General features: G+C 46.4%; 1 protein-coding gene across 8 annotated transcripts in view; it reads left to right on the top strand.

Annotated features, from left to right (window-relative positions):
* Nucleotides 1-26259, top strand: part of LOC123806078 (BTG3 associated nuclear protein) — a 139753-nt gene that overhangs the window by 54143 nt on the left and 59351 nt on the right. For 6 of the 8 annotated variants that reach the window (XM_045819085.1, XM_045819084.1, XM_045819079.1 and 3 more), the window contains exons 5-7: nucleotides 4959-5075; nucleotides 6785-6960; nucleotides 21757-21996. In XM_045819085.1, coding sequence (XP_045675041.1) covers nucleotides 4959-5075; nucleotides 6785-6960; nucleotides 21757-21996 — 533 coding nt within the window. The remainder of the gene's footprint in view (nucleotides 1-4958; nucleotides 5076-6784; nucleotides 6961-21756; nucleotides 21997-26259) is intronic. The other 2 variants (XM_045819087.1, XM_045819086.1) reach the window with 1 other exon arrangement.

The following is a 26259-nucleotide window of genomic DNA, read 5'->3' as shown; positions in this document are numbered from 1 at the left end:
CAGATTAAAACTACAGTGTTATACTGCTCCACACCTATCAATGGCTAAATAAGAAAAGAGCGACATCACCAAATGCTGAAGAGGATGTGGAGAAACTGGTGGGAGTATAAAATGGTGCAGCCACCCTGGAACGCACTTCGGCAGTATTTTGTAAAGCTACACATGTACTTGCTGTATGGCCTACTGATCACATTCTTAGGCATTCGTCCTAGAGAAATGAAAACTTATGACCACACAAAAATCTGTATACGAATGTCCGTGGCAGCTTTACTTGTGATAACCAAAACCTGCAGACACCTTCGCCTTCTGTGGGCGAAAGGTTAAACACAATAGTCTACCTATGAGCAAACACCGTGCTGTGGAAAATTCTGCAACACAAGTACTGAGTGAACTGTGATATCTGCTACTGCTTGGATGACCCTGGTGGGCGCTGTGCTGGGTGCAAGAAGCCAGTCTGTGAAGGTCGTGTGCTGTATGATTCCATGTCTCTAACTTTCCCAAAATGTTGGAACTATAGGTTAGAACATGTGAGAGGTTGCAAGGGGATAGGGTGGGATGAGAGGGTGGGTGTAGCACGAGGCCACTCCTGGGTGTCGATGGAACAGTACACGGATCTGCACATGATGTCAGATGCATAGAACCACACGTGCGTGCATGCAGACGCTATTGAAATCTGAGCAAGGCCTGTAGTCTTGTTAGCAGGATTGTCCCAATGCCACTTTCCTAGTATTTTTACATAATTGATATTTCTTTATTGTTGACACTAATACAGATGCCCCCATTTCCTCCACTGCTTCCCTGCCTCCACCTATCCCCTGCTCCCTCTTCCTTCTGGCCATCACCACACTGTCTGTCGTCTCTGTCTGTGGGTTATGCATTTATGTTCTTCGGCTAATCCCTTCACCTTCTTTCATCCAGCACCCACCGGGACAGCTGTCAGTCTATCCCATGTGTCCATGCCTCTGTTTCTATTTTGTTCATTAGATTTCACACATAAGTGAGATCATATGGTATTTGTCTTTCTCTGACTGGCTTATTTCTCTTAGCACAATAATCTCCATGTCCATTCGTGCTGCTGCAAAAGTAAGATTTCCTTCTTTTTTTATAGCCACATACCAGCTTTTTTTTTTATCCACTAATCTACTGATGGGCACCTTGGGCTGTTTCCAGGTCTTGGCTATTATAAATAATGCTGCTATGAATGACTATAGGGGTATAAATATTCTTTTGAATTGGTGTTTCTGGATCCTTAGGATATATTTCCAGAAGTGGGATTGCTGGGTCAAAAAGCAGTTTTAACTTTTTGAGGACCCTCCATACCACTTCCCACAGTGACTGCACCAGTCTGCATTCCCACCAACAGTGCACGAGGGTCCCCTTTCTCTGCACCCTCACCAGCACTTATTTGTTGATGACTGCTGTTCTGGCAGGTGTAGGGTGGCACTCATTGTGGTTTTAATCTGCATGTCTCTGCTGATCAGTGACTTTGAGCATTTTTTCATATGTCTATTATCTGTCTGTATGTCCTCTTTGGAGAAGTGTCTATTCAGGTCCTTTGCCCATTTTTTTGATTGAATTGTCTTTTTGGTGTTGAGTTGTTGTAAATTCTTTACATATGCTCCCATTTTGGAAATTAACCCCTTATCCAATGTATCATTGGCAAATGTATTTGTTCTCCCATATAGAGGGTTCCTTTTTCATTTTGTTGATGGTTTCTTTTGCTGTGCAGAAGCTTTTTAGTTTAATGCAATCCCATTTGTTTATTTTTTTCTTTATTTCCCTTACCCCAGAAGACATATCAGCAAAAATATTATCCCAAGAGATGCCTGAGATTTTACTGCCTATGTTTTCTTCTAGGATTTTTATGGTTTTTGTGGCTTTTGATATCATACTACAGGTTATAGGATGTCACCATGGGGGACACAGGACTTGATATACTACTTCCTTTGTAACTTCCTGTGGATTTATAATTACTTAAAAATGTGTCATCAGGGTTCAACCAGAGAAGCAAAACCAGCAGGAGATAATGTGTCTAAGAGAGAGGGGGACAGAAAGAGTAATACAGTACCACCACGAGGGATTATTCACACAGGATTGGCTTATAGAGTTGTGGGAGCAGCCAAGCATATCTGAAGTCTAGGGCAGGTGGGCAGGGAGGGGAGGTCGTGTTCAGCTGGCAGGAGCTGTTTGAAGCCTCTTAACACCAGAGAAAGCCTAAACCGTCTTTCAGGGTTTCATCTGATCAGGCCAGGCCTACCCAGCATGTTTGTTCTTTTGAATAATTTTAACCAATTAGGACTTTTGATTACATCTGCAAAATCTCTTCATAGCAACATCCAGATTAGTGTCTGATTGAATGGTGGCCGTAATTCAGCCCAGGCAAGAAACTTAATATTGTGACAGTTTTTCCATATCAACCCTTAGATAATTACTTCATTGTCCTAATGTGATATGGACGTCCCATAATTTTTGACAAACAAAATATTCTTTTGTACAATTTGAGGTTGACATAAATTGCATTAGTTGAAAGGTTGTAATTTCTGGCATACTGTAATATTGATATTTAAAAAAACAAATATGATTCATTGCTCTTTAAATATTTTAATCTAAAACCATCATTCATTTAAAAAATCCCATGAATAGGCTCTTGACAGCCAGATTTTACATCGTTCCTTTGCTGTTTCACCTTTCAGTCTGTCACACCCCTTAGTACCAAATAGGGATAGCAGTCGAAGCTAAGTTAAACTGTTTATTTCCTGCAACAGTAAGGCTCCGAGGGCTAAAGAAGTTTATTACAATTATAAATACACAGTTGAACAAAACAATGTATTACTTTTGTTTATAATGAATTCTTAATAACCCAATATTTTGAATGTATTCTTCAGATAGATGTGGATTTAGTTGTAGTTAATCGCTGAACTCATGACTTACTGCTCAAAATGAGACAGGGTTCAGCATTGGTTTTATTTCTCTTTCTGGTTTTTATAGTTTTAAGTTCTGAGAAATGTTCCCATAAATAAATATGTGGGAGAGGAAAGAGTTCCTCAGGTCTTCAAGTTACATGCCAGAAATTGTTGTGGTCTATCATCAAAAATTACTTTTGATGATCTGTGAGCCGAATATTTAACTCGGTCCTGTCAGTGTTGTTGAAAGCGAAGAAGGGTTTGCCAGTGGGTCACCAGAGGCACCGCCGTATTTCAGACCCGCCCTGGGTTCGCACCTCAGGCGTTCATTTCCTGGATGGACAGTGCACCTGAGTGTAATCAGAGTGATTATAATTAGAGCAAGTATAATTAGAGCGAGAGGTGATTTTTTTTTAAAGTGGACCAAACAATTTGACCTCACAAGGAGATAATTTTTAGGAAATAGTACATGCTGAAAGGTGAGGATCTCGACATTGAGATGCTGAGAGCTGCCCATGCTCAGGAACCTCCTGGAAGTCTTGTATACCTCTAGGGCTATGTTTATTCCAACATGAAGCTGGTTGCCTAATAATCTTTAGGAGAAAAGGTACATTTAGTCAAAACAAGCTGCCAGGTGGACATGAATAAACTTCAATCTGTGTGTTTCCTGTGGGACTTCTCAGACCTTCAGTGTGCTAATGCCCACGAGGGGACTGCTGTATGGCCCAGCAGCAGAACTTCCTTACTGACCTGCTCAGGGCGTGGGCATGGGTGTTGGCATGTGTATGGCATCCTGGGGGATGCTAGTGTTGCTCGGATTACACTTTGGGAAACACCAGATGCAGGCACACCTTTTTGTCTCTTTCGGTATACAAGAAGCATGAAATCTTCAGCTGTATGTGACCAAGTCAGAGGCCACCTGTGTTACTTGCAAAGTCCTCAGGGTTTGGTGGTGACTTTAGCTGTCATCAGAGAACAAGTAGAAAAATTGAACAAATGACCTTTGAGTGAAGTGTACTGGATCATGCTCTTATTTCTGAAGAACACCCCATGTCCCTGCAGTTTACTCGGGCAGGAGACAGTCTTTGTGTGCCCTGGTTTGGGGAGGGGACAGCTCTGTGGCTGTGGCAGTGGGCTAAATTTTCATGTGTGCTGTTGGCTACGTGAATCTTCTCAAGTACAGGCAGTGCTTCCCCACAGCTGTGTTTTGGAGAGTGAAGTCCAAGAATGACACTCTTCAGATAGCATTGCTGTGTGTATCAAGTGCTTGTTCTGGCACTCTGACCTCCACAACAAAACAGACTCTAAAATTTCCTGGGGCATGAGCCCTGAGGGCTAGCGGTTAATGACTGAGAAGTCTCAGTGAGTGTACCTCTTAAGACAGGCTGTTGGCTACAGGTGAACATAGAGTGTTACTTCTAGGAAGGTGCCTGGTGAGGGTTCACTTTTTCCCTGTGATCATCTTCCTTCGAAACAAAAACCCGAGGCCCCTTGGTCACGGTTCCCGCACTCTCCCAGTGGAACCTGGAGGCGGCCAGTGCAGTGCGGCCAGCCCGCAGGCCCTCTGCTGTGTTTGCCCTTTCTTTCCAGGGCAGCTCTAACATTTTGGCACGATATTGATAAGTACAGTAGTTACAAAAACCAAGATTTTTCATGTAGGAATTCGTTGGGGCAGAATGAGTAAAAATATCAAGCTGTTTTTCATGCAGGCATGCTACTTTAGAAACCTTATTTACTGTGCATAATTTGTGACATCTAGATTTATTCTGCATAAAGGTTTAAATACTCCTTTCCTGTATTAGCCCATTGTACAAACTGAGAATACCAACAACAATGAGGAAGGTTAAAGTCTCTATTTAAAAATCCCAATCTCCTGTTTATTCTCTGCCCAGTGTAAGCTATTTCCTCCTTTAAGTGTGGTTTCTCTTGGAGCCACCTCCCTTCTGTAGTGCTCATCACTGGGAACTGACTGTATTGAATTACTCTTATGCACTCTTACAATGAATGTTGTTGTTTTAAGGTCTTCTTTTTCTTTGTGATTCTTTTGTTCCCTAGCGTCGTCCCCCAGACTACAGTAATACTCAACAATGATCGGCAGAACGCCATTGTAGCCAAGATGGAAGACCCCTTGAGCAACAGGGCACCGGATTCCCTGGAAAATATCATTAGCAAGTCAGTAGCCACAACACTATTCCCCTTTTCACTGCCACTGCCACCATGATGAGTCCCCTTGAGGGCAGATCAGTGTTCTGAGCTGGGCGTAGTGGGGCATTTCTGTCCTCACTCGGGTCGGGCACGTAGGCACAGCCCACAGTTCTTTGCGGTTGGAAGGTCTGTGTCAGGCTGCGGGCCGAGGTCCTGCTGGGTGAGCTGGAAAAGAGCGAGAGCGCGGGGTTCCGAGGGAGGCGGCGTTTGGGACTGTTGTGTCCGGTGTAGTGTGTGGTGTTGGGATACTGTGCTGTGTTTTCACAATAGTCAGTCAAGCCTTATCCTCTTACCTGTTCACGGCTTACTCACATCTGTCTGTCTGTCTGTCCAGCAGCATGTCAGGTGAACAGACATCCTCGTGTAAGTTCGCTAACTGGTGGTGGAGACATTTGGAGGTGGTGGTTTTTTTCTCACACCTTTTTCTTTTGAGACATTTTGAATGTGACCTTTGTCAGAGATGGGAGTGCATAAAGGGCAGTGTCGCCACCCTGGTGTGATGGTGAAGTGTGCAGCGGGTGGCCCTGGGGGCTCCGCTTTTCCTGATAAGGTGACCCCAGGAGGGCTCTTTTGCTTTTTGTTTCCTACCCACGTCTCCTCAAAGTTCTGTTTTGCCTTTTCTCTCAGTCTCCTTTTCAGACTGTTCCTCTTCCATCTGTGTTCTATTTTCTTTGTCGTTGTAGCCGGGTCTCTGGGAGCCCAGCTGTGCTGCTGAGGGCCCGTGTGCTGGGGCGCAGGGAGACAGGGCGGTGAAGGCCGGGTGTCTGGGTGCTCAGCGGCCGAGGAGGTCCGGCAGGTGGAGAAGAGGCAGGGCCAGGCATGCCTCTGGAATGGCTCGGGTGGAGGTAGCCGTCAGAGTCTGAGCCTTTTAGACAGGCCTCTGTGGAATGGAGAAAATGTAATGCCCTTCTCCGGGTAGGGCAAGGATTCAAAACACGATTTGATGTGTAAACAGGGAAATTGTGCTTTTCTCCTTTTTCTCAGTGCATAGCAGTCCACGTGAAGGGATGTTGAAAGGGTCGTTAAAAAGGCAAGTAGCATGTCTCTGGATAATCTTTTATTTTTCTTTTTTCCTTTTTTGAGTACATTTTGGAGGTGGACTGTGTCCTGCTTTTGTGGCAGTACCTCATTGCTCTGTGCAGGATCCCTGGTGGTGGTGAGACTGTTCTGTCGGAGGTACTTGACTGGCTTTTCAGACCCACTTCAGTGTTTTCGTGAGTGGGAATAATCGGGAGTGATAACTGTATTTTCAAAGGCCGAGTCATTTCTAGAAAGTCTGGGTCAATGGAAGTCTCTAGCCAAACTTCTTAATTTCGTTTTTCCTTTGAGATAGCCTTAAAAGGTACTTTTCTGCGAATGTCAACGTTTGTAGGAGTATCTCAGACGACAGCGTTTAGGCCTTGCATCACAGAAAGCTGTGATTTTAGTTCATGACGTAAACACTGTTTTAAACATGGAAAAGGAGATACAGTTTCCTCCAACCCTGGACCGTTCCCTGGCACTAAATGGCTGTTAATCTCGGTAGAAGGCGCTGCGTGGGAGGACCCTGGCCCGCCGCCCCGTGCGGAGTTAGTCTCTGACCAGGGAAGGAGAGAGGAGCGCGGCAGGGACCGGGCTGGTCTCTGCTGTCCGCTGCGCGCTCTCACCACACTGATGCTGTTTTTGTTTCCGCTCAGCGCGGTTCCCGGGCGTCGGCAGAACACCATTGTGGTGAAGGTGCCGGGGCAAGAAGACAGCCACAACGAGGACGGGGAGAGCGGGTCCGAGGCCAGCGACTCCGTTTCCACCTGCGGACAGTCGGGAAGTCAGAACATAGGGAACAACGTCACCCTCATCACCCTCAACTCTGAAGGTGCGCCCCCAAGCCTCCCTTCGTTTCCTGAGTAGCAGTGCGCCCCTTGTCTTAGAAAACGAATATGTGTTTTTGTTTTTAAAAAGTGATGAAATATAAAAGTGATAAAGTGAAAATAACCTGAAAAATTCCACATCTAGAGCGCTCTGTAAATCTTCTGGGATTTTTCTATGTTAACGTACACAGTGATTTACAGTTTTATAACGTGCTTTTTTCCTTGGCGTAGTAGAAGTTTTTCCACGTTAATACAGATTTACAGAATCATTTTCAGTCCATGTCATGTATTCAAGTTTTGGAGGCTTTCTAGTGATGGACAGTTGTAATTTGTAGCCGGTGGTATAACTGCTAGTGGGCTCGTTGTCTCGGACAGTAGGTCGGGCCCTGTCTCTGAACTGATGAGGGCCTGACGTGGACCCTCAGGGTGCCTGCACATTCCAGTCCAGTCCACGCCACGTGGCGTGTTGGCTCTTCCAGGGAGACTTGGAGGGAACAGCGTGGTGTGGCTGGTAGCCTGTGAGTGAACCCGTTTCACCCACACCGGGGTTTCTGTCCCTCTTTCCTCTTTCCTGCCAAGGCCTGAGGTACACTGTCCCCTGTCCCCTGGTCAGTGCGACTGGCCTGGTGTGCCCTTCGAAGGACTCTGCCTCCTGGTACTTTGTCCTGCCTTTGGGGGCTAACTCACTGCTTCCCACGCAGTGCTCACTACAGCATGAGGAGAAAGGAGAGAGCTCGGACAAATTTAGTGTTATTATTGAGGTCAAAAGTCTGAAATTTGTTTAATAGTAGGAACTTGTGAGGTTTTCTGCTTCTATGGCTAAGTCGTTGATTTTTCCTCAAAACAAAAGGTAGATATTTCTACTGAACAAATATTTTCCTGTTAGAAAGACTTGTTACCATGTCTGAGACATTAAAAACAATGTTTTTCTCAAAATTTCTCTTACATAAATTGATTGGAGTGGGATGGCAGAGTAAGGGGGAGAAAAGAGAACTACAGGCAACTTCTTTTTAAAAGTGAACTCTAACTTGCATACCATAAACCGCACTATTTTGTGTCACACACTTGAAGTGGTTTTTAGTGTACGCACAAAGCCATGCAGCCATCACCACTGAGTCCAGAGCATTGCCATCGCTCTGTAAAGAAACCCCATGCAGTCACTCCCAGCTCTCCCTCCTCCCAGCCCCTGGCAGCCACTAACCTGTTTTCTGTCTCGATGGATTTGTCTACTATGGACCTTTCATGTACAGGGAATCACGTAATGTCTTTCACATTGTAGCAGGCATCAGTATGTCCTTCGTTTTTACAGCTGAATAATATTCGACCACATGGATAAGACCACATTCTGTCTATCCATTCATCTGTTGATGGACACTTGTTTCTACTTTGCTGCTGTTATGCATAGTGCTGCTGGGAACATATGACTGCAGGTTTTTGTGTGATGGTATGTTTTCATTTTTCTTGGGTACCCAATCAACCCAAGAAATTGGAGTGAAATTGCTGGGTCAGGGCAGTTAGTTTTTTTACACATTAAATTTGAGGGAAAGAGAGAGTTGATTTATCCTCATGAGTATTGGATTAAATCACATTTGCACGAATTGCTCTTACTCTTTTTTCACCTGGATTTTGAGTAAATACTCACCAGATCTGGCTCCCCGCTTTAGGTCTAATGTTTGTTTGGTTTAAACTACATTAGCTAAGGAACATAATAGTGGATAATTTGGGGAGAGTCTGGGGTTATCATAAAAGCAAAAGATTTCATCTTTTAAATTTATGTTTCTTAATGTGATTGATTAGTGTAAAATATGTTTCAGTGGAGGGAAACAATAGATTGAAATTAAAATGAACATGCAAGAAGAAATCAAAATTTGAGCATATTAGTGCCTGTAAGAAAAAATATGGATTTTTTTCATATCTGCGTCTAAGTTCTTTAAATATGAGGTGATATACTTTGTGTAGAACATTTTTCTTCTTTTTTTAAACATTTGGTTTCTTCTTAAAAAAAAAAGATTTATTTGTTTATTTATTTTTAGAGAGGGAACGGAGGGAGAAAGAGAGAGAGAGAAACATCAATGTGCAGTTGCTGGGGGCCATGGCCTGCAACCCAGGCATGTGACCTGACTAGGAATTGAACCTGCGATGCTTTGGTTCGCAGCCTGCGCTCAATCCACTGAGCTATGCTCTTTCTTTTTTTTTTTTAATTTTTTAAGATTTTATTTATTTTTAGAGAGGGAAGGGAGGGAGAAAGAGAGAGAGAGAGAGAGAGAAACATCAATGTGCAGTTGCTGGGGGGCCGTGGCCTGCAACCTAGGCATGTGCCTTGACTGGGAATTGAACCTGCGATGCTTTGGTTCACAGCCTGTGCTCAATCCACTGAGCTACGCCAGCCAGGGCTAGAACATTTTTCTTTAGCAAAGACTTTGAGCAAATTTTATAACAATATTTAAAACCTATTGTTTCCCTCTTTTTTAATAAAAAAAGGAAAAAGAAAACATGTTTTGATCAAACATAACTTTGATATACAACACAGATTGTTAGGATTGGGGCAAATTGCAGAAATCTTTCTGATTTTAAATTTTATTTTGAATAAGAGGTCATAATTGAAGACCAGCCTGTTTTACCATTTCATTAGGAGAAACACTTTGTAATAAATGTGTTTCCCAGACACTGCCCTTGGGGAGGTCCCCCCAGCGGTTTCAGTGTGACCAGAGCTTGGACTGAGCAGCTTTAGTTGGTGCAGTGGCTTGGGGAAGATGACACAGAGGCTGATGGATGGAGTCGTCTCCAAGTCACTGCTGTGTGTGTCATGTTGGAGAAAGAGCTAATCCATTCATGTCTCTTGTATCAGATTCACTGCTGACCTATAGTGGCATCATCTGTTAAATATTTCTGTGAGATTTATGAATGTGCTGAAGATCGGATTAGCTGTCTCCTGCTGTGCCCTCCCTGAGACTAGAACAACTTGCCCAGCTGGAGAGAATGTCAAGTCAGCTAGTTTGTATTAAAGAAACATTAATATGCAAAGTGCTAAAGGGCCATAGGCTTGTCTTTAGTTCCTGATTAGAGCCCAGAGCTATAACAAGACAGCTTATTCTTATCTTCTTATAAAAATATTTAAGCGCCTGAAGTTTTAGAGAACCACAGGTATCAAAATGGTTACTTCTGAAGAATTCTAAGTGGTTTGCATGAATTGACATGCTGTTTTGTATCAAATTTGGAGTTACTTTATTATACTGCAAAGGTACCGTATCATTTTATCCCAGTAATTTGCTTAGGCAATTCCATCTGCCATGGCATAAACTCCAGTAGAATAAGAAAAATGTGCTAACTTTTGAGAGCAGTGAACAGTAAACTTATTCCCTAGTTTTTACTCTGTCTGCCCTTGGAGGTTTTGGTCTTCATGTACTTCTGTTTGTATGAAGTACAGACAGTGTGTTGGGTATACTCCTTCAAAGAGTACGCTGGCTAATGAATTAGAGAAACAAATGAGCAAACGTGGACCAGAATGGAATCTGTTGATTAATAAAGGGGTTTAGTTAGATTCTTAATGAAGAATTTAAATTTTTGTTGTTTATGCTTGTGATAATTTTCAGAAAACTTGACTAATCCTGTGCATAAAATGTTGGGTACTTAATTTTAGTGGGAAGGTTGTACTTCAAGTGTAATTGGGTTAATATCAGAGATTGGCCTCATGAATGTTCCAAAGCCCAGTCAAGAAGCTGTCTTATATGGCAAATAGCTGTGATGTGCTCAGTGAGGGTGGTAAAATGTAGTTCATTTTACTGGGAGAAGCAGTTCATTTGTGAGGGGTGGTCCGTCACAGCAATGGGAAGCCGAGTCATGTTCCCCGGGATGTTCATGGTGCCGGGGACTGTGAAGTAAGGTTAATACAAATTGGATTCATAAAACATCAGCCTTATAAACATAAGGAAGGAAGTTTAGCCAAAAACATTTCTTGAGAATTTATTTCCATAATTTGTTTTACATAAACATACATATGTTTATGTAAAACATTTATGTAAAACGTATGTTTATGTAAAACATTTATGTAAAATTTACGTTTTACATAAATTTTTTGTGTGATAACATTAAAACACATTTTATTAGTGATCATAAAGTGGCTACTAAGAAGAATAGGATTATAGACAGGTTAGTGACCAAAGTTAAAATCAAGTTAATAAAGAGGAACTAGTGTAAGAATGTCAGTGGATATTTGAGTGTCACCATATAGTGAATGCTGCGCTTCTCCTCGATCAGAGAAACCGGGCGGGAGGACAGCCTAGAACAGTGTCTGGGAGGATGATGTCACTTCAGTGTCTCATGCTGCATTTCAGAATGGACAGCATGTGACACTGATTAGGGACACCCTCTCTGTGCCCAGGGGTGACCACTCCTTCAACACTTGCTTTTTCATGGTTGAACTCGTGACAACATCCGTGCTAAGCAGGCAGTTCACAGGGAAAGATGCCTGCCTGACCCCACTCTGCTGTTGAGGGTTGACCTCCTGGCCATCCTGGCCTGAGTAGGTGGCCTTGGCCTTGGTCAGTGGTGTGTGGTCATCTGGAAAATACACTGACAGCAGCAGGAAAAGAATCGACTCCACTACCAAGAGCTGTTTGTTTTTTCCATTTTCCTGTATCATTATCCTCTTTGTGACTCAACCTTCTTGAATTGCCAGTTAAAAAACACCAAATTATTAACCTGTGTAAAGTTTAAAGATGTCACATCACTCCCAATGAGCATGTGTGTTTGGGCCACAGGTACACAGCTACTGTGTCTAAAACCAAAAAAGGGTCAGGGGGTAGGGTGTTATTGGCACTGGAGGTGTCACACGTGAATGAAGTTCACCGTCAGAATGTAAATGCCTCAGTTTATAAGGGCTCAGAGATCGGTGCCAGATTTTAAATGCCCCGTGATCCAGTGCTAGGAGGAGAAGCCTCATTTGGCTCATTCCCGGCCCTGTCCCTCCCAGACTGCGGGCTCCCCTGGTCCTCACCTCCGGCACTTACCCATCACTTAAAAGCCGCAGCCCTTCTTTCCTGGCTCGTCCTCTCACCCCAGAGTTAATGATGTTTTCTCCAGAGATTGTCTGGTGTAGGAGAGGGACATGGTGGAGGTGATAGTACACTGAAACGTTTGAAGCTGGAGTTAAATAAGCACCTTGGAGTAAGGGTCAGAGGAGAAGCATGTGAACACTGGGTTTTGGGAGTAAAAACTTGTTGGTGAACTTAAAGCTGAGAAAGGGCAGTCCAGAGATTGGCTTGAATATGGATTTAATACTATTTTGGAAATAGCTCACAAATACCTTGTACTCCGAGTATTAATGTTTGACCCAACACATTTCCTAAAGTAGCTTCTGTGACTGACCAGCCCTGCAGCCCCTGGAGGCACGATGGACAGCGTGGTCCTGCAGCTTTAGAGCCCCAGGTGCAGCAGGGCAACGGTGTAGAGGCCTCCCTTGTAGCCTTTTCTAATTGTTCCTTTTTAAGTTTACACAGACATTCGTGTTCTCTGTGCTGCATGACACATCGCAACCAACACAGTAGTCGGACGGCCCTGTTTGTTATCTCACAGCTTGCGTGGCTGAAGTCGTTGCTCACAGGCTCACAAGGCCTGAGTCACACTGCCAGCCGTGCTGGACTGGTATTGGGGGTGCTGGGGACGATCTGCTTTCAAGGTTATTTGGGGTGTTGGCAGGATTGGGCTCTTTAGTTATAGGACCAGTGTTCCTATTTTCTTATGGCTGTTGGGCAAAGACTGTGCTCAGGTTCTTGCCCCATTGCCCCTTTGTTTTACAGTGGTCTTCTCTTGTGTCAAGTCCCCATGACCCTCTAACATCTCCATTGTCCCCGTCCCCCTCTGCCACCATCAGAAAAAACTCTGTTTGTACAGGCCTTGCATGATTAGGTCAGGCCCACCTGGAGACTCCTCCACCCTAAGGGTGGCTAATCAGTGGCTTTAATGGTATCTATGGGATCCTTTTTGTCCCATGACATAATCATGTGCAGAGGTCACGGGGCCACCTTAGAATTCTGCCCACCACACACTGCACAGCATGGCTTTAGTTTTGGTATTGTGTGTGCAGCTGTCTGGTGCACTGGACTCCAGGTGTGTGGACAAGACTCTCCCAGAGCAGGCTTCTCGGTCTTCTGACCACTGACTCCTCTGTAAACATGGAAGACCTGAACATTGGAGATGTCAAAAAAACATCACACTGATTTGTGTCATTTCAGACAGCACTTGTGTGTCATCATGTGTACGAGATGTCCTGTCCCTTAACTCCTAACCCCAACTGCCACTCAGTGACACTTTCTCCTCTCCCAGGGATGTCTTGGAGTGAGTCAGGCCCCAGCTCTCTCCACCCCTTCACCTCATGGATGTGGTGGAGACTCTGAGATCTTTTACCGAAATGCAAGAACAGAGCAATCATAATCGCTCCCAAGATGTGAGCAATTCCCCACCCCAGATTCTGATTCTGGTGAGATAACTGATGGCGAAGAGATGTAAGAGCAGAAGAATTGTGCAAATAATTGAAACCACGCCCCACTAGCACCTGCAGAAATGCAGGGGGTAGGCAGAGGGAGGCTGGGGCGGGACCTGAAATGTGGGGTGGGGACATGCTGAGGCTGTAATTTAGGCCTTCCTTGAACTCCATGCAGGTGGTCGTTAGCCATCTGGATGCCAAATTGCAGAGAACTTGGCTCGTGGCGGGGCGCAGGCTCCTTCAGGGATGGTTGAAGAGATCTTTCACTTTAAGAAGTATTTGAGTATTACTGGTAAAATCTCTGTAGTAGAATTGTTGATCTGAAACGTCCCACTCAAAAAACAAAACAAAACAAAAGTAGCCTGTACCAGAAAAAGCATTTTACAAGAAAATGGTAGAAGGTACCATTTCTAGATTAAAATCTCTGTAATTTGTAGTTTGGGGAATGCCAATTCTTACAGATTTCTAAAATTCTCAAATTTTGTTCCATGCAATTGTGAAATCCTGATTTCATAGGAAGGATGACTTGCCGGGAGGCTGCCTGGCCTTCGCAGTTGTCCTCTCCGCAGGGGGCTGTGCACGTGGTTCGGAACACGCCATGCCTTCCCTTCTCTTTTAGTCATTCCAGCCCCTGCCCACCCCAGGATCGCACTGATACATGGTCGGGATGATCTTTTTGAAGCATCCGTGTATGACATCATAGATATTCAGCTAGCAGATGGCCAGAGTTGACATGTTGTGAAAAATGCAGCTTTATTTTTACATAAATAAAAATAGCCTCCTGGGGCCCTGAAATACCCCAACACATGATTGTTTATGGGACATATAATTATAAGTAGCACAACAATAAAATGTTTCCTGTATTACACATAGGATTCTTACTTTCTACCTCGGGTGGAAGAAATTAATTATTATTATTTTTTTGCCTTTTTTATAAGATTTTATTTGTTTATTTTTTAGAGAGGGAAGGGAAGGGGAAAGGGAGAGAGACACACACATCAATGTGTGGTTGCTGGGGGTCATGGCCTGCAACCCAGGCATGTACCCTGACTGGGAATCGAACCTGCGACACTTTGGTTCACAGTCCGCGCTCAATCCACTGAGCTACGGCAGCCAGGGTGGAAATTAATTATTTTTAATTACAGTGAATCCATGTCCTGGCTCTTGAAACACTTTGAACCATGATGTATGTATACAGTAATGCGGCCTGAAAGGTTTCAGGACATTGGCCTGAGATTTCCTGTTCCCTGAATTCTGTGTTGATTTGTTTTCTGTTACCATCCATATTTGGAACTATTTCTTTTGTTTTATGCATATGTTGCTTTTGAAATTCATACACAGTTTGGGCAGTCTTTTACAAAAGCCAGATGAAAGTTAGTTTTGGGTGTAGGTGAAGAATACAACTTGACACCAGCTCATGACCGTGATGAGTCTGCTCTCTGCAGACTTGCTTAGAGAAGGCAGAGGCCGACCTTGGGGACCCAGATTGACATGAGGTCCATTGTATTGTGGAACTGACACCATGTTTTGTGTCTTTGAACAACCCTGAAGCATGTAGGGAGTCACAAAGTATTGCCTCCTTTTGGTTGTGTTGTTATCCTTGGGCAGAGGCTGAAACAGGTCAGTAGTCACCTCTCACAGCTATAAAGAACTGAAGATGTAGTCGCTGTAATAGCCGACCGACCAGCAGCTCTCAGCAAGGGTGTGGTGGCATCTGAGAGCAGAGGCAACATAATCGGGGTCTGCAGGGGTGTCCAAGCAGCATGTTTGTGGAAAGTGGGCACTAGATCCCTCACTCTTTCCCCATGAGAGCTGCTGACACCTTGGGACATCATGACTCTTGAGATGTTTCATGTGACTGGTGGCCAGAACACCACGGGCAAAACCGCATCATCTTTGGAAAGAGGTAAGGTGGTAGGTTAGGCTAGATTGGTGCGAGGTGGCATTTAGACTACCCAGCCTTGCACTTTATGAGGCCATTCATGCACAAGATGTGCGTAGTGCCACTGTCTGCAGACATGGGTTTTGTTGTTTGCTTTGGAGGAGTGAGGATATGTCATAGGAAGTCAGCTTAGTTGTCCAGTTGGCTTGGCAGAGAGCCCCTGAGTTGCAGTAATGCATGTGAAGACCTGGTGCATAGTAGGTGCTGAGTAATGATCATCTGGTTTCTTGCCACACACAACCCACTCTTGTCCCTGGAAGAGAGATTTGTTTCCTAGTCTAGGCCTTGGGGAGGACAGCGTGACTGGGAGCCAAGGCTGACTGGCATTGTTGGCAGGAATGTGCGTCACGGTCTCAGGGGAACGTGTGTATATGTGTATGTGTGTCGACAGGTGGGGAAGGAAGCATAACAGCAGCTGATTGTGTTTCTTGGTTTTGAACTTGATCACGGGAATGTGGCCGTCCTTTTCATCTCAGTGCTTTCTCCTGTTCATTTCATTTTCCTGGCACTAAAATGGAGCCTCAAAACAAGTATGTGTATTTTAATGGTAAGAAAATTCAAGTTACTGTTGAAGGGTTTTCATTGTAGGTTTTTCAGGAGTGCCAGTTAATTTCATTGAAGATTTAAATGATTGGAATAGAAAGCAAGTTTATTTTTCTTATAATTCAACTAGTAGTTTTCTTATAAAGCTACTAAAATCTTTCTATTGTTTCACGTGCCAAAACTGGACCAAGCAATTTTAGTAAAATAAATATACCCTTTCTGAATTGTCAAAAGGCAAATTTCTCAAATTTCTCAAATATTTATGTGGGCAGGTACTCTGTCTTGTTTTCCATTTGAAAGACATGATTCTTTGTCACTGGGAAGAAGTGGGGGTCTGGACGGGGACCCGGCTCCGAATCGGAGGTGAATTAGGGCTGAGAATGTCCAGGGAACAGAGCTGAGTCGGCAGGTGCACCAGGACGACTCGGGCGAGAAGTGCACATCCTGTGGCCCTGCTGAACCTCTCTTTTTGCCAGGGAGCTTGGAGGCGCTGCCTGTCTCCCAGGGTCCCGAGGATGGTGATGGTGGGTCCCTGTCCTCTGCTCCCGGGAGCTGGGTCTCCTGTCCCTTCCTGTGGCAGTGGTTTTCAGCTCTGTGTTGTTCGAGTTGCTGGAGCCTGTGTTTCCCGGCTGCCTAGTTCAGACTTTTTGCTCTAGAGATGGCCATGCAGTCATGAGTCATAGGGCATTTACGTGAAGTTAGGAATGAGTAGGTTGTAAATAGGGTATACAATGCCTTATAAAATCTTGAGATGTTTGATTGAAATAAAGTTTCTAGATAATTCCCTGCATTACCAGAGAAATTTTAAGTCATTATTTTCTGGACTGGTAAGAAAAGTTAATTTTTAGACTAATTTACTTTTTGGGGGGAAGCAACAGTATTCCCTGAAATAATAACTACTGTAGCAGTTTAAAATGACATCGTTGATCCTCCAGAATACTCCAGTTACATTTCCGGAAGTCTGTCCACTTTCCTCCTACCAGCTTTTGTCCATAGGCAAGGGGCCAGCAGGGAGTGGGGTTGTCGTGGGACTTTGAAGCTGACATCTTACGGTGGCCCAGGGAGGAAACAGCCCTCGAGGGCCCGCTGAACCCACCCCAGCCCCTCTCTCCAGTTCGTGCTTCTCGTGCTCCGTGTTGGACAGTTGCCTCCTCAGCTAAGAGGGCAGCGCCACGCTTTTCACTCTGGGCCCTTCGGCGCTGCCCTTCACAGCGCTGTTGGCAAAAAAGCTGTTGGCAAAAACCGGTCTGTGCGCCCTGAGGCGTTTCTGGTTCATCAGTCTTACTGACGAGCAATTTTTACATAAAGAGTGGCTTTCGTTTATAAATTGTTTTTGTTAATTTAACATCATGGTTTGCCTTCAAAAGAATTAAGTTGCATAATTGAAGTCTTTTTTTTTTTCATTCTTCCTGTTGAAGCAATTTGAAAATATCTGCCTTCACACACTCATGTGCTTCCTGTGTCCATGTAAATGGGCAGTCACAGCACTGGCCTGCGGGCGTGTTTTCTTCATTGTTCCTGGAACTGTGAGGCTCTTCAGTGCGTGACATTTGCAGGAAGCTTGGCTCTTTCTCCTGCATGTCACCAGGGCAAAGTGTAGGGTTTAGACAAGGTGAAGTGCTCCTAGCACAGGTGTGAGCGTCAGAGCCCCCCACTCCCCCCTGCCCCCACTCCTCAGCAAGCATGAGATTTGAGAGGCTGGGTGGGGCCTCTCCACCATGGTGCCAGTGGGAGACCTCTTGGTGCAGGGACACAGCTTTGGTGGAGGACAGCCCAATAGGAAGCTAATTCTCAGGGCTGGAGTAAGAAGTAAGGTTCATAGAGAGTTTACAGAGACCTCGAGTAGTCATCCCTTCTTGACTGAAGGGCCGCCCTGCCTGCATTCCTTCCACTCACACAGTCTCAGTATCACTTGGACAAGATGTTGACTCGCTGTTTGGAAGATAACACTTAGCTCTCGCCTGGTGTTTACATTGCTTTGAATATGTTATGTAAACATAGAGGACTTGCTAAGCAGAGTTCACTTTGCTTGTTATTCCTGAGAAAGGCCACTTCAGTCTTTGGCAGTGTTGGCAGTTAGGCTGAGAGCTCCAGCTCACCGTCTGGGCACTGGCCCGTGTGCAGTGTCGATGGCAATCAGAGAGGCAGGATAGCACTGTCCAGGACCCCCTAGGGGTTCAGGATGCTGCCGCTCTTCCCTGCAGGCTCACATGGGATCCTCTTATTTAAATATTTAAGTCCAAACATGCATGGTATCACTTAGCATCAGTACCTGAATGTGGGAAGGTTTGCACGCCATAGATTCTGTCCTGTGATTTAATGCCCATGTGCCCCTGGTCCTTCCTGGACTGCTAAGTAGCCCCAGAAGTGGCCAGTTGTGTTGTTACCCCATCTCCCATCCGTTGTGCTGTAGCACAGATTGTGCTATTCCCTGTTTAGTTTTCTCTACTCACCTCTTTGGCCAGCTCTTCCTGCTCTGGCCACACTTGCTCCATTTCATTCCCAGAGCACGTAGCCCTTCCCAGCCCAGGCCAGTGCAAAATGCTTCCTCCTCTGGAACCTGCTTGTGGGTGGCTGCTTGCAGTCCTCTTGTTACTGAGGCTGGCTCTGGTCTCCATCTGAAGTGGTCAGCTCTGCATCTCTGTGGTGCGGTGCTCCCTCTCTTGCAGCTGCCACCTCTCTGTTTATTGTATCCCCTCCCCTCTGCTCATCAGCTCAGTATGGGCAGTTCCGCTGGCTGACTCAGGGTCTTAGATATCCATGAACTGTATCCATGAATTTCAGTGTGTTCACTTACAACTTGACCCAGAGCAGTGTGGAGGTGATTCTGAACCAGGTGTGGGGAAGCTTGGCCTATCATTGTTCCAGCTAGTGAGGCAGCCAGCCACCGAGGGGATCTCAGGAATCCTGCATTCTAGCAAGCTCCTCACTAAGCAGAGCCTCCATTCCTCAAAGCCCTCTGTCAGGAGGGGCTAAACATCATCAAGGGGTTCAACCTCCCAGGCCTGATTGGATTGGAACAGTATGCTGGGGTTTGGTGAGTTTGGCCCAAGTGGGCAGAGTTTGTTTCTCGGAGCCTCCCACTGATGGGGAGAAGCATAGATGGCCTTTCACCCCCTCGCCCTCCAGTCTTTGGCGTCCTTCTGCTGTTCCTTTAGGTCACTGTGTCTGAGGCACATCTTTGTATCCCATCTCAAGGACTCTGGCGTGAATATGCAGTTCCCACTGAGTCCTTCAACTGTCTATAACCAAGTTTTGAACTAAAATACAGTTTCCTGGTCCCAGAAGACTGTCCTGTTCCCTCTTCTCTTTAGCAGCCCTCCCCCAATTCTCTCCTCTTCTCTTACCCCCTCTCTTCTTCTTCTCCTCCCCGCTCCCCTGCTCCTGCTCCTTCCCTGTACCCTTTCTCTCCCCAGGCCCACTTTCTCTCTCTACTTGCTGCAGGTGGAGGGTGGATCTTCTTTTTGGAGTAATTAGACTCAGTGGCAGGTATAGAGTTGCCCAGTGAAGTATTTGTAGATAAATTAATAAATGCCCAAGATCTTAGAGCCCTTCTGGCATTCCAGCTATGACCTCATGACAGCCCCTCTGAAAGTCTAATCTCATCGTATTTAGAACATGTATTTATTTTGTTTTCCCGTAGAAAGGCTAAATATAACAGTAGCTGACTGACCTTCAGAAAAAAGCATATATCTGAGCATATGCTCATGGCACTACCTCTCCGCCGCAACCGCCAGTGTTTCTGAGAACTGAGGCTGCTTACTCATCTCTTACTCTGGGTTCCAAACCTCAGACCTGTGATTTGTTTGCTGCCCTCAGCCAAAGCCAGGAGCCACCTCAGCCACCTGCAGCAATCCTTCACCCGCCGATGCACCCTGCGGGCCACAGGGACACCTCGCCCCGGCACCTAGCCTTGCCTGCTATCCCTAGAAATCTCATGATTCAGCAGCGGGGCTGGCGGGGGGGTGGGGCGCTCCAGTGAAGGGGACAGGGTGTAGGAGTCATAGACAGCTAGCCACTTGGTCTTTTGCTCTGCTCCAGGCCTTTGGCAAAGCAAGGCAGGCTGGCCACCCTTTCTGGGGACCTCTTCTGTGCATGGAGGCTGGAATGTAAATATCAGGGTGTTTCGGAATGAAGTTCACGAGGAATTTTGAAATAGTGATAACTGTGGCTATGACATGACTCGACAGCCCACAGGTCTAGTAGACACTCCGCAGAAAGCTGGCGTCTCTGAGATCCCAGCCAGCCAGAAGGAGGTTCTAACTCTGCCTGTTAATGTCCCTCCGCTCCCACAGTGGCATAGTTGCACAGTGATTGTCCCTTGTACCTTAACTTGCTTTCCTGTTAGGGTCAGAATAGATTACTTGTAAGCTGCTGAGTTTCCAGGGAGAATCAATAGTTCTTTTGGGTTGTGATCATAAGTGAAGTGCTTTTCCTCCTGGGAGGGAGGGAGAGCTCGCCACCTCACTGCCCTCCCTCTTCTCTCCCCACATCAGTGTTATGCCTAACCCGTGATTCTCACTGTGGCTTTGCTGAAGGTACAGAAAGTGGGGTCCTTCCCAGTCATGAATGTTGAGCTCTGGGTGTTTGCATTTTAGATGACCACTGAGAAAGCCAAAGCCTGGGGCATGTGGACGCAAGGCTTGGGGGTGTTCAGTCTGTTACTAGGAACTGTTGAGATCTTAAAGTCACAAGTGGTGTGTCTCCATAGGGTTAAAGAAAGAATGAGTGGCAGGAAAGGAAATTTGGTCGTGAAGAGAGGAGAGGGGTCACAGTGCTCTGAGCAGGAGGTCGGAAGGTGCTTCTGATCTGTATATTTCCAAGTTCACTGCTGGGAGGTCAGGGAGGTGAAAGTTACACAGCAGGACAGGGGAAGGACTCAGAGTGAGGAGAGGAGAGTGTGGGAAGCATAGCAGCCCTGAGCCCTTTACTCATGCTGAGCTGGCTGCTGCCCAGCTCCTCAGCAGGCCAGAGCAAGAACTTACATCATGTCAGTAGTTTGTCTCATTTAGGATGTGCCCGGCCTCCAGAGCACTCTTCTCAGAGCACTCCCAAGTGGAGATTTGAGTCACAAAGTCCTCTAGACACAAGACTGTGCCTTGATTCTCATCCCAGAGATGGGGCACTCCATGTGGCTGTCCCAGGCTGGGAGCCCAGATTCAGCCTGAACCTGAGTGGCTTCCCTCTGTAATCCCCTTCCGGGCGCTCTGAGACCGCTCTGATTTGCTGCCCTCTGGATGCGGGACGAAGCTGAAAACACAGTCTTTTTTTAAAGCTCTTTACCCTGCTGGAGTTGTAAAGAGAATCTGGGGTTTGTCTGATGTCACCTCTTCCAGATGCACGGGTCCGTGTGTGGAATCCAGGCAGCGTCATCACCGGGTGCTCTAGGGCCGCCGCAGCTACCTGTTATCACACTTGTGAGAGCTCTGGCTGGGCAGGCCATTGGGTAGGTGGCAGATGTGCCAGCAACACACAGCACTCTGCCTTCTGTTTGCTTTTAAGTGAGTTAACCAGGTGGGCTTAGGCCTGTGGAAGCCAGTCTCCACGGCAGAAGAACATTTACATGTTACAGCATGTTACATTAATCTTCCTGAAATGCATCAACAGAAACCCAGGCCAGTTCTTTGGGAATGATGTCCTTGTTTCTATTCTTGGTCAGACGTAAGGTCCCACACCACTGTTTTGTGACCCCAGTCCTCCTGGCCAACATTGGGGAAGTTGGGGGAGTGATTTGCTGGCCAGCCCCCACAGGTCCTTCCTGTGTATATTTGAGCCGAGCTCTGGGCCCTTTGGAGTATGTGAGCTTGTTTGAGACCTCCTTCTCTCTTTCAGAGGACTACCCCAACGGCACCTGGCTGGGTGATGAGAACAACCCCGAGATGCGGGTGCGCTGCGCCATCATCCCCTCCGACATGCTGCACATCAGCACCAACTGCCGCACGGCCGAGAAGATGGCGCTGACGCTGCTGGACTACCTCTTCCACCGCGAGGTGCAGGCCGTGTCCAACCTCTCGGGCCAGGGGAAGCACGGCAAGAAGCAGCTCGACCCCCTCACCATCTACGGCATCCGGTGTAAGTGTGGGCTTCCTCTCCTCTGTTCACCCTGCTAAGGAAGGACCTGGCTGCAGGGTGGGTCTGCGACGCAGGACTTTTGGGATGAGTCAGGACCTCCACTATTGTGTTGGGGGGGACACTGGTGTCAGGACTTGTCACAGAGCAAGGAGAGGGGATTGTAGATAGAGCATTTCCTTTAGTAAATGCCACCTGTGCCCAGCTCAGAGGAAACACACTGGGAGTGTGGGCCTTTCAGACCCTGAAAATCATTTCAAGTAGCTTCTGACAAACTGCATGCGAAACCTGCTGACTTCAGCCCCGCAGGTGGGGGTAAAGCAGTTCTCAGATGAACAGAGAGTTGCAGGAATCGCCACTTTTCCTAAGGGACATGCAGTTGATGTGTATGTTAGGCTGTGGCATAGGGTCTGTGTTGTAACTACTCAGCTCTGAAAGCAGCCACAGACCAACTGTAAACAAATAGGCATGTAAACGTGACTTTCCGAAGCAGGCAGGGGTCTGTGGACTGTCTGCCAGCCCATGCTTTAGAGCATGATGCCTAGTACAGAGGGCACCACTCAGATCTGTGGGCCTGGCACAAATGTGTGTGCAACACATGGATTTCCATGGTGACAGGGTACTGTGTGACAGTGTGTGACAGTGTAACTCACAGTGTGAGAGGTACTCTTGGGATGCAAAGAGGAACAAAAAGCAGTTCTCAGCCGTATGGTGCACAATCAGATACGTGTGAATGGCTGTGGCCCCGAGTGCGTCACAGGGCGGTCAGCCACACCACAGTGGTTGGAGGCAAAAGGCCCGACAGAGAGCGGTGCTTGCGCAGAGGCTCCGAGAGTAGCCTGGGTCGGGCTCTGGGTTGTGTAGGCATGATGGCCTTTTGGTGGTGGGCTACTGTTCCCATAGGGAATCATGGCTCTCAGCACGAGGTGCCTCTGATTTGGAGAGGTGCCTTGGAACATATTGGTTATTAGGCGAAGCATGAAGAACATTCCATGGTGGAAGCTGGGCAGGGGTACTCACAGGCATGTGGGGATGGGGACGAGGGGACATGCTGTGCCCAGGGAGTCCAAGTGGCATGGTGGAGGCGCTGCATGGTCCCAGCGAGCTAGTCCTGCTTCCCTGCATGTGGGGCAGTTGGCTGCCTTCTGAGCTGTCCCTTGTTTGGGAACCATTGTAAACTGCGGCCTTCTCAGTGCTAAACTTCAGGTGGACTTTTGAAAGGTTGAAAGTATTTGTTGACCTTTTTTCCTTTTGGCCCAGTTTATTGTTGATTGTTACTCAAAAAATGGGACAAATGAACAAACACTTCAAAACTACTGAGCAGTGAGCTTAAATAGTGGCAGATGTGGGCATTGGATACTTTCTCATGCCTACCTTGGTCTTAGCTGTTTCTGCAGACTCTGGGTGACACGGACATTTTCAGTAATCCTCAAATGGTCTTCTCCCAGTGTCTCTGTTTTCACGTGGCCAACCTCTCTGGGTCTCCATTGTCATCTCCCCTTGAACTTGAGATTACATTAGTAGTGATAGTGTTTTTCATTCCTTTGCAACTGATAAGCCCCATGCCACCCACCAAGGATGCAAGGGTGCTCTGTTCATTTGATTTCCTTTGTCCCCTTTCCCACAGTGTGCCCCAGCTCCTCTGTGAGCCTCATTATTTGAGAACTAGGAGTCTGGTTTTATGATTTGAACTGCCAGTGTCAGCCAGGGGCTGTCTCTCTCTGTGTCTCTGTCATCACACAGCCATGTTATCCTTGCGCCTCTGTTGTCACATGGCCATCTTCTCCCTGTGTCTTTTCCCCTCTCCTTCTAAGGAAACCCGTCATACTGGATTTAGAGCCCACTGTATTCCGGTATGCCCTCATTTTAATGTAATTAATCACATCAGCAAAGGCCCTCTTTCCAAGGGATCAATTCTGAGATCCTGGGAAGGACATGAATTTTGGGGTTCATGTCAGCACAGTACACAGGGCCTAGGTTCTTTAGAACTTCGGTAATCAAATGTTGTGTTTCACACAGCTTCTTGGTGGGGGTACCATCACTTGTCTGTAGGGAGGCTGAAGCATCGTTTGAATGGAGAGCTGGGAGGAAGCTTTGGTCAGTGTAGGCCAGTGGTGAGGCGGGAAGAGCCTGTGAGATGCAGAACAGTTGGGGGCCTGCTCACAGGTCACCTGGGTGCTGTGCTTAGAGAGGCCTGACAGTGACATTGGCCTCTCTTCTCCTATGAACTGAGGAGTGGTGTCACTCCATTGTGCTTATCTTTATTCAGCGATCACCACTGCTTGGGGAGAAGGGGCTAACCTGGCCTTGAGGCTAGGACACTGGATATGCGAGGTATACACGGTGCACCAGCAAGGCACGCTGGCCTTACTTGCACCAGAGAGTGTGCTGGCCAGTTTCCTCTTACTCAGAGTGCTGAAGATTTCTGTTGTTTTTATAGGCCAGTCATTATAAAGTCAAGACTGTAATTTTAAGAAATAAATTGCTGGCACTCAGTTTTCTGCTTCTCTTTCCCCTGGAACTTGAGATTACATTAGTAGTGATAGTGTTTTTCATTCTTTTGCAACTGATAAGCCCTGTGCCACCCACCAAGGATGCAAGGGTGCTCTGTTCATTTTATTTCCTCTGCCCCTTTTCTCACAGTGTGCCTCAGCTCCTCTGTGAGCCTCATTGTTTGAGAACTGGGAGTCTGGCTTTGTGATTTGAACTGCCAGTGTCAGCTGTGGGTGTTATGGAAAGGGAGAAGGCAGTTAATCTTTAGGAGGTGGCCAGACAGCTTGCCCTTAGGAAGGCAGATGGGCTGACTCACAGGGGCCATCTTTCTGGAGGTGGCCCAGGGGGTTTGCCCGCTGAACGGCTATCCCACAGAGATGCTGAGGGGGCTGAGTGGCTCACCCTCCAGATGACGTGGTTCTGCAGCTCCCCAAGGACCCCGTGCCCTGGGGCAGTGAACCAGAATTGGCCTTAGAGTTGCGCTGTCTCCTACGCAGGGCAGCCAGGACGACAGCCCAGCTGAGGGGAGTCATGGGGGCAGAGGCTGTGGCGTGAGATTGATGTCATCATCTTCCTGGTCTCCCGAGTCCCCCCGGTGGGTCTCTTGGGTGCTGTTGAGGGCTGTGAGGCACTTCCTGGACTTTATGCCGTGACCATTTCTTTTCCACTTGGGTGGATGCTGGACAGCCTGCATTTTAAAGCCGGATCTCACTCCTAACTGATAATTCGACTTGTCACTGAAGTAAGGATAATGGCATTCATATTTCATGAGTTTTTCTTATAAGCATCAAATAACTTCGGAGGTAAAAAGTGCTTCACAAGTGTGAAATACCAGGTAAATTCAGATAAAGACAACTTTAGGAAAAGTCAGAACAGCAGTGTCTGTCTGGCAGCAGGTGTGGTCAGGAGGCTGCCCCCTCTGCTCTAGGGCTCCTTCCTGGAGCTGGCCCACCAGTGCCACAGGATTGCTGAGGGCGGAGCTGACCCCAGTGTGTCCTCCCCTCAGGGCTTTCAGCGGGGGAGCATTTGTGTTGCTGATTCATTAGTTTTCCTTGGCAGCCATCAGGGTGGCATTTGTCATCCAGTTGAGTTGCTTTTGGAAGGAATTATGTAATAGGATGTCTTAGGAGAATTTAGAAATGGATAATGTATTACTACGTGAATGTATATTTTTTTCTCCAAAGGATTTGGAGAAAACTAGGTTTTAAACTGGCAAATCATTTTTTTAAATTTATTTTTATTTTTTAATATATTTTATTGATTATGCTATTACAGTTGTCCCATTACCCTCCCTTCATTCCCCTCCACCCTGCACACCCCCTCCCACCCATATTCCCCCACTTTAGTTCATATCCATGTGTCATAAGTTCTTTAGCTTCTACATTTCCCATACTATTCTTGCCCTCCCCCTATTTTCAGCCTACTATCTATGCTACTTATTCTTTGTACCTTTTCCCCCTCTCCTCCTCCCACTCCCGTTGCTAACCCTCCATGTGATCTCCATTTCTGTGGTTCTGTTCCTGTTCTAGTTGTTTGCTTATTTTGTTTTTGTTTTTGTTTTTGTTTTTGTTTTAGGTGTGGTTGCTAATAATTGTGAGTTTGCTGTCATTTTACTATACATGTTTTTTTATCTTTTTCTTATCTTCTTTTTCTTAGATAAGTCCCTTTAATATTTCATAAAATAAGGGCTTGGTGATGATGAACTCCTTTAACTTGAACTTATCTGAGAAGCACTTTATCTGCCCTTCCATTCTAAGTGAAAGCTTTGCTGGA

The sequence above is a fragment of the Phyllostomus hastatus genome, unplaced genomic scaffold (genome assembly GCF_019186645.2).
Source record: "Phyllostomus hastatus isolate PE091 unplaced genomic scaffold, TTU_PhHast_1.1 phas_scaffold_345, whole genome shotgun sequence".
Classification (NCBI taxonomy): domain Eukaryota; kingdom Metazoa; phylum Chordata; class Mammalia; order Chiroptera; family Phyllostomidae; genus Phyllostomus; species Phyllostomus hastatus.
This window is presented reverse-complemented; position numbering and strand designations above follow the sequence as displayed.